This window comes from Ranitomeya imitator, chromosome 2 (genome assembly GCF_032444005.1).
Source record: "Ranitomeya imitator isolate aRanImi1 chromosome 2, aRanImi1.pri, whole genome shotgun sequence".
NCBI lineage: Eukaryota > Metazoa > Chordata > Amphibia > Anura > Dendrobatidae > Ranitomeya > Ranitomeya imitator.
Window position 1 is genome coordinate 20,468,206 of NC_091283.1, and position 12,333 is coordinate 20,480,538.

General features: G+C 50.1%; 1 protein-coding gene across 4 annotated transcripts in view; it reads left to right on the plus strand.

Annotated features, from left to right (window-relative positions):
• POF1B (POF1B actin binding protein) overlaps positions 1-11,951 on the plus strand; it is a 73,954-nt gene extending 62,003 nt beyond the window's left edge. For all 4 annotated transcript variants that reach the window (XM_069746108.1, XM_069746110.1, XM_069746111.1 and 1 more), the window contains 6 exons: positions 330-482; positions 677-796; positions 8,594-8,722; positions 8,925-8,989; positions 10,332-10,443; positions 10,528-11,951. In XM_069746108.1, the coding sequence (XP_069602209.1) occupies positions 330-482; positions 677-796; positions 8,594-8,722; positions 8,925-8,989; positions 10,332-10,443; positions 10,528-10,533 (585 nt within the window). In that variant the 3' untranslated portion in view covers positions 10,534-11,951. The remainder of the gene's footprint in view (positions 1-329; positions 483-676; positions 797-8,593; positions 8,723-8,924; positions 8,990-10,331; positions 10,444-10,527) is intronic.
• Positions 11,952-12,333: the final 382 nt, after the last annotated feature.

Below are 12,333 nucleotides of genomic sequence, written 5' to 3' on the forward strand. Positions count from 1 at the left end.
TATTAATGTCTATGGATGTAGATGAGGACAGAAGCCCCCGGAGGTGGATGTGGGGGGCACATACTTTCATCCATATTAATGTCTATGGATGTAGATGGGGGGGTACGTACTTTCTCTGTATTATGGATGGTGGATGTGACATTTTCCATCAGTTTCTCCGTACATATTCTGGGGGCGCTGTAGCTGCACTTTCTTCCTTCCATGTTGTGCAGAATGAGGCAGATACGCAGTCCCAGTCATGTAGTAGGAGCTCCCAGCAGTCCCTTGTAACATTCTTGGCTGTGCTGCAGTTGTTGTCTGGTGATTTTTTATTTTTTTTGTGTATTTAGCAAGAAATTAAGGATGGTCAGATGAAGCTGCGTGGCATGGAGGAAAACATCCTGTCTATGCGTAATGCGGAGAGTGACAATGATTATCGCCTAAAGGAGCTGGAATACGCCAAGAACGCCCTGCAGCAGGAGAACAAGAACCTGCGAGTACAGGTGGGCCGGGTCGGCGCACACCGGGGGGATCCTAGATCATTATATGCGCTCTCGCTGATCCTCCCACTCAGGACATCGGTCACTCTTATATTTCACACTGTTTTGGCCAAGAAGAGAGCGGTCATCTCACTGTTACATACGAGCCGCCGTTATATTTGTCTGATATTGGGTCACTGGTTCCCTTTTTGCCTAAGGTCACTGAAACCATCTCCAGTCCCATGCTCCAGACCAAGACGGACGAGATCACCAGGCAGTACCAGGATATGATCAGCAGCCTCCGAGACGAGAAGGACAAGGAGATCCGCATATTAAGGGTGAGTCCGAATCATAGAAAATAGATCTTAAACTAGATGGTGGCCCGATTCTAACGCATCGGGTATTCTAGAAGAAGTTTATTTATGAAGTTTTCAGAATAATGCAATTTATACACAGGATTCAGCTGGCCGCGACCAATTAGCGAAGCGTGGTTCAAATTCTGTGCCAATTCGCGGGCGGACTGCGCCTGTCGCTGATTGGTCACGCCCAGCCGCGAACAATCAGTGAAGCCAGGGCCGGCTCCAGGTTTTTGAGAGCCCCGGGCGAAAGAGTCTCAGTGGGCCCCCTTCTTTAACACATACCACGATTCATGATGCACAGATACAGCAGAGAAATATACCACAGCCCACGTAGTATATAGCACAGCCCACCTAGTATATAGCACAGCCCACGTAGTATATAGCACAGCCCACGTAGTAAATAGCACAGACCACGTAGTAAATAGCACAGACACGTAGTATATAGCACAGCCCATGTAGTATATTGCCCATGTAGTATATAGCACAGCCCACATAGTAAATAGCACAGACACGTAGTATATTGCCCATGTAGTAAATAGCACAGCCCACGTAGTATATTGCCCAGCCACGTAGTATATAACACAGCCCACGTGGTATATTGCCCAGCCACGTAGTATATAGCACAGAGACGTAGTATATAACACTGCCCATGCAGTATCTAACACAGCCACGTAGTATATAGCACAGCCCACGTAGTATATAGCAATGTGGGCACCATATCCCTGTTGAAAAAAGAATTAAAATAAAAAATAATTATATACTCACCCTCCCTCGGCCCCCCGGATCCAGTCCAGGCGTTTACCGATGCTCCTCGCGACGTTCCGGTCCCAAGAGTGCATTGCGGTCTTGCGAGACCGCTATGTCATCATCTCGCGAAACCGCAATGCATGGACCGGCCACCGGAGCGTCGCGAGGAGCGGGAAAGGCCTGGGCTGGATCTGGGGGGCCGACGGAGGGTGAGTATATAATGATTTTTTGATTATTTTTAACATTAGATCTTTTTACTATTGATGCCGCATAGGCAGCATCAATAGTAAAAAGTTGGTCACACAGGGTTAATAGCGGCGGTAACGGAGTGAGTTACCCGTGGCATAACGCGGTCCGTTAACGCTGCTATTAACCCTGTGTGAGCGGTGACTGCGGGGAGTATGCGGGCGCTGGGCACTGACTGCAGGGGAGTAGGGAGGGACGAATTCTCAGCCGGACTGTGCCCGTCGGTGATTGGTCGCGGCAGCCAGGACAGGCAGCTGGCGAGACCAATCAGCGACGCGGGATTTCCGGGACAGAGAGACGGAAGTGACCCTTAGACAATTATATATATAGATTGTATATCGTTATTTTTATTATTCTAAGTGAATGAAGAAAATAGAAATGTAAATCCCAACAGTATCTGGTGACCCATCACCTCCATCATCAATATCTGGTGACCGCCCGTCACCTCCATCATCAGTATCTGGTGACCGCCCGTCACCTCCATCATCAGTATCTGGTGACCGCCCGTCACCTCCATCATCAGTATCTGGTGACCGCCCATCACCTCCATCATCAATATCTGGTGACCGCCCATCACCTCCATCATCAGTATCTGGTGACCGCCCGTCACCTCCATCATCAGTATCTGGTGACCGCCCATCACCTCCATCATCAATATCTGGTGACCGCCCATCACCTCCATCATCAGTATCTGGTGACCGCCCGTCACCTCCATCATCAGTATCTGGTGACCGCCCGTCACCTCCATCATCAGTATCTGGTGACCGCCCGTCACCTCCATCATCAGTATCTGGTGACCGCCCATCACCTCCATCATCAATATCTGGTGACCGCCCATCACCTCCATCATCAGTATCTGGTGACCACTCGTCACCTCCATCATCAGTATCTGGTGACCGCCCATCACCTCCATCATCAATATCTGGTGACCGCCCATCACCTCCATCATCAATATCTGGTGACCGCCCATCACCTCCATCATCAATATCTGGTGACCACCTGTCGCCTCCATCATCAGTACCTGGTGACCGCCCGTCACCTCCATCATCAGTATCTGGTGACCGCCCGTCACCTCCATCATCAGTATCTGGTGACCGCCCGTCACCTCCATCATCAGTATCTGGTGACCGCCCGTCACCTCCATCATCAGTATCTGGTGACCGCCCATCACCTCCATCATCAGTATCTGGTGACCACTCGTCACCTCCATCATCAGTATCTGGTGACCGCCCATCATCTCCATCATCAGTATCTGTTGACCGCCCATCACCTCCATCATCAGTATCTGGTGACCGCCCGTCACCTCCATCACCACTACTTACCGATGAGGAGTGGGCGATCAGTAGATACTGATGGGAATTACATTAGTTTTTTCACTTTGCTAATTGATACAGATAATCATCTATTATCACTTGTTTTTCGGAAGCTTCTTACTCTGCAGAATATTCTCTCCCTTCCTCAGACTTCTGCCCGGGGCTGTGCAGTTCTATATGGAGTTACAAGGCGCTGACACCAGCTCAGTCACTAGGGTGCAGGTACCCAAATCCTCCACAGCACGGGTGGGCAATTAATTTTCCCGAGGGGCCACATGAGACCGTGACTGTTGTGGAGGCCGAACAAATAGGCCAAAATCAATTCTACTCAGTATTAATATCGATATATTATAATTATTAGATGATAACGTCTAAAGCGCTGCGGAATGTTAGCGCTATCTAAAAATAAAGATTATTAAAATAAAGATTGATAATTCTATTACCGTATATACTCGAGTATAAGCCGACCCGAGTATAAGCCGACCCCCCTAATTTTGCCACAAAAAACTGGGAAAACTTATTGACTCGAGTATAAGCCTAGGGTGGAAATGCAGCATTTACCGGTGAATTTCAAAAATAAAAATAGATCATTATTTCCCCATAGCTGTGCCATATAGTGCTCTGCACCGTTCATATTTCCCCATAGGTGTGAACCATATAGTGCTCTGCACCGTTCACTGTGCCCCATAGCTGTGCCATATACGGTGCTCTGCACCGTTCACTGTGCCCCATAGCTGTGCTGTGCCATATACGGTGCTCTGCACCGTTCATTATGCCCCCTAGCTGTGCCATATACGGTGCTCTGCACCGTTCACTGTGCCCCATAGATGTGCCATATACGGTGCTCTGCACCGTTCACTGTGCCCCATAGCTGTGCCATATACGGTGCTCTGCACCGTTCACTGTGCCCCATAGCTGTGCTGTGCCATATACGGTGCTCTGCACCGTTCACTGTGCCCCATAGCTGTGCTGTGCCATATACGGTGCTCTGCACCGTTCACTGTGCCCCATACATAGCTGTGCTGTGCCATATACGGTGCTCTGCACCGTTCACTGTGCCCCATAGCTGTGCTGTGCCATATACGGTGCTCTGCACCGTTCACTGTGCCCCATAGATGTTCCACATAAATTTGTGCCGCCGCTGCCGCAATAAAGAAAAAAAAACCACATACTCACCTCCCTTGATTGCAGCTCCCGGCGTCTCGTTCCGGCGCCTCCATCTTCCCGGCGTCTCTGCTCTGACTGATCAGGCAGAGGGCGCCGCGCACACTGTATGCGTCATCGCGCCCTCTGCCTGAACAGTCAGAGAGCAGAGACGCCGGGAAGATGGAGGCGCCGGCCGGGAAGATGGATCGGCGCCCGGCGGCTGGAACGAGGACAGGTGAATATGCTATACTCACCTAGTCCTGGCGATCCTCGCGCTGTCCCCTCCTGTCTTCGGTGCCGCAGCTTCTTTCTCTATCAGCGGTCACCGGCACCGCTGATTAGAGGAATGAATAAGCGGCTCCGCCCCTATGGGAGGTGGAGCCGCTTATTCATTTCTGTAATGAGCGGTCCCACGTGACCGCTGAAGAGAGGAAGAAACTGCAGCACAGAAGCCCGTGGGACGGCAGGGACAGCGCGAGGATCGCTGGGACTAGGTAAGTATACCCCAGCGCCCTCACCCCCTCACCCGCCGACCCCACCGCTACCGTGACTCGAGTATAAGCCGAGGGGGGCACTTTCAGCCCAAAAATTTGGGCTGAAAATCTCGGCTTATACTCGAGTATATACGGTAATTGTATCACTTAATATTGAGCAGAAAGAAGCATGCTGACACCCCCTATATATGATTTGAACCCGAGTACAGCCCCTTCTGTCTATCATATGAGCCCCCCACAGCCCCTTATATACTGTAAGAGCCCCACACCTTCCTCCCTATATATACTGCATGAGGCCCCCACAGCCTCCCCATGTGCAGCACCATGCCCACCCAAACGTCGCATACACATGAAAAAAAAAAAAAAAGACCACCACATACTCGCTTCTCTCCCTGCCTCCGCTGTGCTGACACTGATTGGTGGAGGAAGGATCCGGAGGCTCCTCCAGTAATGCAGTCAGCGCAGATGGAGACCGCGCAAGGTACCTGAACTCTGCCGTAAGCCGCAAACCTGTGGGGCCACAACATAGAACAGCGCCACCTAGTGGCCACAACATAGAACAGCGCCACCTAGTGGCCACAACATAGAACAGCGCCACCTAGTGGCCACAACATAGAACAGCGCCACCAAGTGGCCACAACATAGAACAGCGCCACGTAGTGGCCGGAGCTCATTAAATCTCCTTTGAGAGTACCCTCTATTTTATTGTAAGACATCGCCACCTTGTGGCTGCTTCTCCTGAAGTCCAGGTATTAAACTAAACCAAAGCAAGATTCACAGAGTCAATAATCTAAAACTGCTGCAAAGCATCAAATAGTGAGTCAAACTTCAAGTCCCAAAATATATATTTAGAGACATTCCTATATATAATTATTTTTTACACTGCTAAGTTTCTTCTGCTCTGCAGGGTCACAGTTTATACGGATCAGAAGAAACTATTGGGAAAAGCTCACATAATATATATACACGGCTCAAAAAAAATAAAGGGAACAGTAAAATCCCACATCCTAGATATCAGTGAATGAAATATTCCAGTTGTAAATCTTTATTCTTTACAAAGTGGAATGTGTTGAGCAATAAAAACTAAAAATGATAAATGTAAATCACAACTAATATCCCATGGAGGTCTGCAGTTGGAATGATGCTCAAAATCAAAGTTGAAGATGAAGTTACAGGCTGATCCAACTTCAGTGGAAATGCCTCATTACAAGGAAATGATGCTCAGTATTGTGTGTGGCCTCCACGTGCCTGTATGATCTCTCTACAATGCCTGGGCATGCTCCTAATGAGGTCGTGGATGGTCTCCTGAGGGATCTCCTCCCAGACCTGGACTAAAGCATCTGCCAACTCCTGGACAGTCTGTGGTGCAACGTGACGTTGGTGGATTGAGCGAGACATGATGTCCCAGATGTGTTCAATCGGATTCAGGTCTGGGGAACAGGTGGGCCAGTCCGTAGCTTCAATGCCTTCATCTTGCAGGAACTGCTGACACACTCCAGCCACATGAGGTCTGGCATTGTCCTGCATTAGGAGGAATCCAGGGCCAACCGCACCAGCATATGGTCTCACAAGGGGTCTGCGGATCTCATCTCGGTACCTAATGGCAGTCAGCTACCTCTGGCGAGCACATGGAGGGCTGTGCGGCCCTCTAAAGAAATGCCACCCACACCATTACTGACCCACTGCCAAACCCGTCATGCTGAAGGATGTTGCAGGCAGCAGATCGCTCTCCACGGCGTCTCCAGACTCTGTCACGTCTGTCACATGTGCTCAGTGTGAACCTGCTTTCATCTGTGAAAAGCACAGGGCGCCAGTGACGAATTTGCCAATCCTGGTGTTCTGTGGCAAATGCCAAGTGTCCTACACGGTGTTGGGCTGTGAGCACAACCCCCATCTGTGGACGTCGGGCACTCACACCATCCTCATGGAGTCGGTTTCTGTTTATGCAGACACATGCACATTTGTGGCCTGTTGAAGGTCATTTTGCAGGGCTCTGGCAGTGCTCCTCCTGTTCCTCCTTGCACAAAGGCTGAGGCAGAGTTCCTGCTGCTGGTTTGTTGCCCTCCTACGGCCCCCTCCACGTCTCCTTGTAGCGCCTCCAGCCTCTGGACACTACGCTGACAGACACAGCAAACCTTCTTGCCACAGCTCGCATTGATGTGCCATCCTGGATGAGCTGCACTACCTGAGCCACTTGTGTGGGTTGTAGAGTCCGTCTCATGCTACTACGAGTGTGAAAGCACAACCAACATTCAAAAGTGACCAAACATCAGCCAGAAAGCATTGTACTGAGATGTGGTCTGTGGTCACCACCTGCAGAACCACTGGTTATTCCCAAAGCAGCACCAGACAAGCCCACAATGGGATTTCAGTATTTATCAACTTTACACTACTCTACTCTTCCTTGAATCTCTACTATAAGGTTTGATAAAGACCAGGGACATGGTCGAAACGTTACCTTATGGAATAGTTTGCATTTCTCTACTGCGGTGAAGCAATTTTCTTTATCTGGTGATTGAAATAAATCCTTTGTTTGCAAATTATATGAGACTCTCAGTGCGACTGTTTATCCTCTGGATTACGTTCAGTGGAATATTTTCACGGTCAGTCAGCACCTCCCAAGCTAGAGTGCGCAGCTTTCCTTCTTTTTTACTGTATTCCATTTGCAAAACAGCATGTGAAATTCATTGTCAATCAGTGTTGCTTCCTAAGTGGACCGTTTGATTTCACAGAAGTTTGATTTCGAGTTATATTCTGTTGTTCAAGTGTTCCCTTTATTTTTTTTGAGCAGTGTATGTATTCAGACTTGAAGTCCAGGCCATAAGCAGTGTACCTGGTCCTCTGCAGGATGGCGCCACCTTGTGGCACAGCTCTTTAGATCTAGCACACAACATACCTGCTCTATTATCGTGTGTCAATAAACCTAGGCTGTAATCTCCTTATCTGTCCTCCATAGAACAGGGCCACCTAGTGGCTGAATGTCGTGAGAACTAGGACAGAAACAGCTTATTTGATCTTTTATGGCACAGCGCCACCTAATGGCATCAGATTAGCCCAGCGCCACCTAATGGCATCAGATTAGCCCAGCGCCACCTAATGGCATCAGATTAGCCCAGCGCCACCTAATGGCATCAGATTAGCACAGCGCCACCTAATGGCATCAGATTAGCCCAGCGCCACCTAATGGCATCAGATTAGCACAGCGCCACCTAATGACATCAGATTAGCACAGCGCCACCTAATGGCATCAGATAAGCACAGCGCCACCTAATGGCATCAGATTAGCACAGCGCCACCTAATGACATCAGATTAGCACAGCGCCACCTAATGGCATCAGATTAGCACAGCGCCACCTAATGACATCAGATTAGCACAGCGCCACCTAATGGCATCAGATTAGCCCAGCGCCACCTAATGGCATCAGATTAGCACAGCGCCACCTAATGGCATCAGATTAGCCCAGCGCCACCTAATGGCATCAGATTAGCACAGCGCCATCTAATGGCATCAGATTAGCCCAGCGCCACCTAATGGCATCAGATTAGCCCAGCGCCATCTAATGGCATCAGATTAGCCCAGCGCCACCTAATGGCATCAGATTAGCCCAGCGCCACCTAATGGCATCAGATTAGCACAGCGCCACCTAATGGCATCAGATTAGCACAGCGCCACCTAATGGCATCAGATTAGCACAGCGCCATCTAATGACTGTCAGATTCCAAAGCGTTGTGAACTATGCTCCGTTCTATTCAGAGTTCGCAGACAGGTTGATGTGATAATTTTGGGTGCGGGATGTGCCGGTGACGTGTGGACGAATTGTGTATTCCAGTCCCAGATCTCGAAGTTCCAGCATGATGTGGTTTCTCGGGAAGGAAGCAGCAGCGATTTACAGATGAGGCTGCAGGAGCTGACGGCCTCCCTGGAGGAGAGAGACTCTCAGATCCGGAGGCAGCAGGAGGTAAATCCTAGAAAGGAGCCAATACTACGGGGGCGGGCGGGCTGCAGCCGGTATACGGGGGTTGGAAGTGCTCCCTGGACAAAGGGCCACAATGGTGCAACACCGCCAATGGCCACCCCGATTTCCATCGCTGCAGTCTGGGGAGTTTGCTACAATGTTTCACTGTCTGGAGCTGATTTGTGTGTTGTTACTTTCTCCTCAGGAGCTTTTCAGGCTGCGACAGCTGAGAGAATCTAAAAGCGTCAGCCAGGAGGTCATCACCAGAAAGTGAGTGGACGACGCGGGGGGGCACAAAGCTCGAGGAGAGCAAACCATGAACATGATAGAACAGAATGCAGTCAGACATGATGGTGCAAAAAGCCTGTGAAATGACTGCTCCAGTCACATCCCAAGCTGCCTCTAGACATGGAGGCTGAGAGCTGCGGGACCTTCCTGGAGGGGAGGTGCTGCGGGACCGTTCTGGAGGGGAGGGAGGAGGGGGGTGCTGCGGGATTGTCCCAGGGGAGGGAGTAGGGGGTGCTGCGGGACCGTTCTGGAGGGGAGGGGGGAGTGCTGCAGGACCATCCCAGGGGATGGAGGAGGGGGTTGCTGCGGGACCGTCCGGGAGGGAGGAGGGGGGGTGCTGCGGGACTGTCCCAGGGGAAGGAGGAGAGGGTTGCTGCAGGACCGTCCGGGAGGGAGGAGGGGGGGTGCTGCGGGACTGTCCCAGGGGAGGGAGGAAGGGGGTTCTGCGACCGTTCTGGAGGGGAGGGGGTTGCTGCGGGACCGTCCAGGAGGGGAGGGGGGGGTGCTGCGTGACCATCCCAGGGGAGAGAGGAGGGGGAGTGCTGCGACCGTTCTGGAGGGGAGGGGGATGTTGCAGGACAATCGTGAAGGGGAGGAGCGTGGCTGCCGCGGGACGGTCTCGGGGTGCACCGCTGTGTGGAGCCGGCTGAGCTGATGTGTTTATTGGTACCACGACTGAGTTCTTACGACATTTTTATTGTTATTCATCCGGGGGTGTTGCGCCAAGCAAAAAACTGAAATTCTCCTGTTTTGTTTTCTAACTGTATGGGTTAATTTTATATAGACATACAGCAAGACTTTTTTTAGAAAGAGAATATATATTATATATATTTTACACACATGTATATATGTGTATGTATCTATGTATTTTTTGTGGGTTTTTTTTAACTTAAAGTTAGATCAAATGATCACTATTGGGGGTACAAAGATGGTGGTACTATGGCAGACCATTGACACTGTTGGGTGGTGGGGGTTCAAGAGGCTTTAATTGATGTGACACTTAATTGTTGCTGTCAGAGGTTAAGAGCAGCATTTAAGTGGTTAAACAGCTTAGCCCCTGCTATATAACTCTGCCCCCCCCCGCGTTCCCTCCGTACACCCACCCCCGAGGTAGGTCAAACCTGTATGACCTCTGTCAGGAAGGGGTTAAAGCAGAACTTTGCTGTTTGCACTTTTTAATAATCTTATTCAAGAGAAAATAATGAGTTGTGCTTCTAAGCAGTCAGTGCTGTAGTGTAAAGCATGGAGGCGAGGCAGAAAGCTGATGGCCCTTCTATCGTATAGTAAGCTTTAGAAGTGACCTGTCCTCGTCCCCTTGTTACAGGTACAGTAATCATTACCCCATTCTCCGGCTGCTCTCCGACTATAAGGACACCACGTCTCCAGCGACGGGAACACAGACCATCGTCATAGAGCGGCGACAAACGTCCCAACATGTAAGTGGTGATCGCCGTCCCGGCACGGACTATAGGGCGGTATTCGTGCCTAACACTGATATTATTACTTGTTCTCCCTTTCAGGAATGAATGAGCCGCCGCTGCTGCCGGTCCAGGGCTGCCGACAGGCCTCCTGTGTGTGACCCGAGGCGCGAGACGTCCAATCTATCAGTGTCCGAGGTCCAGACATGAGGCTCGGGCTTCGCACACACGTTCACTGACAGCAAGCATCGGACGGCCATATTAATAGGGGGAAACTGCCCTCGTGGGCGATGATTATGCTGCCGTTACATTTACCGCGGTTTTCTGTAAGATTGGATGTATATAAATGATCGGAACTGGATAAAGATTAGAGCAGCGACTCCTAAAGTGCAGCCTTCTGGAGTACCTGGAAGCTGAGATACATGTCGCTGTATGTGGGGTCCAATGTAAAGGACTGATAGATGGGGGTCTCCTGTCACAGTAGTGGTCCAGGGCCTGCAATGTATCCATAGATCCAGTCCTTACAAGGACCCAGCATACAGCACTCCACATCTCAGCGTCCTGGCCCCTTATCTGGGTAGAGCCACCGTCATGATGGCAGGGAGCGGCCATGATGGCGGCGGCTCGGATTCCCCGTAATAATGTCATGTAGCGGCTCTGACGGCTGGGTGCGGTGTCGGTGTGTGCGAGGCTCCAGGGGAGCACAGACTTAGTCCTGATGTTATGGGTGTATTATAATGGTTCCTTATAAAGCTGATAAATCTCTGGGGTGACGCCGCCGTGTGCGGATCGTGCGGAGATCCACCCGGCTGCTCGTATCTTGTATATCATGATGGGGACAGACTTATTACTGCGGTTTACATGAAATGCTAATACCTGTCGGATGGGGTTGTTCAGTTTTCTAGTTTTTTTTTTTTTTTAATAGCGGAAAAAACATTCAGAAATAAAAATGCAAAAATTAAAAAAAAAAAAAAAAAATCTTCTGGGGTCAATATACAGACATTGTGGGTTATCTTTGCTTTACTGATCGCGTCCAGTCCCATCCACGTCGTCAAGGACTAATGCAAGAAATCGTAGGGTAAAGTGTGAAACCACCACCAATTGTCGATGCAGCTGTAGCTGTGACTGGAGTGTATTCCATTCACATCCAGAGCTGCATTCACCATTGCTTTTTTTTTTTGCATTGTGGCGTGTGGGGAAGCTGCTGGGACATAATGTAACTTGGTATAAGACAATTTACAGCAAAAGATCTCATTAGCAGTAACATTAACCAGCGATGTGCCGAGGCTTTCACAGTGTGCATTCACATTTCTGAATGTTACACGACTCCAGACAATGCGTGAGATGATCCTGAGAGATGAGGATCACGGGGTCTATTGGGGCTGATGATGGAAGTATCTAATACCTGGACGGTGTGACAACCCCCGGTCGCCTCTTCTTGCCGCTACGGTGTATAGTTTGCATTTTGTACACTGATGAATAGAAGCCGTTGTGGAATTTATTCTAGAATAAAAAAATAAAAACCATTAGAATTGTGTCCAGATTGGAAAATTCTGCACTAACAAGTAACAGTATTGTCATACTCCAGTCACAGCCAGAGCTGCATTTAATATTATACAGGTGGCTGGCCTTTACCATTAGATTGCAGGAGCTCACCAATCAGTACAGGGCACGCTCTGCCTGTCACCAATCAGTACAGGGCACGCTCTGTCAGCTTCTCACCGATCAGTACGGGGCATGCTCTGCCTCTCGGCTTGTCACCGATCAGTACGGGGCACGCTCTGTCAGCTTGTCACCGATCTGTCGGCTTGTCACCGATCAGCTCTGCCTGTCGGCTTGTCACCGATCAGTACGGGGCACGCTCTGCCTGTCGGCTTGTCACCGATCAGTACGGGGCACGCTCTGCCT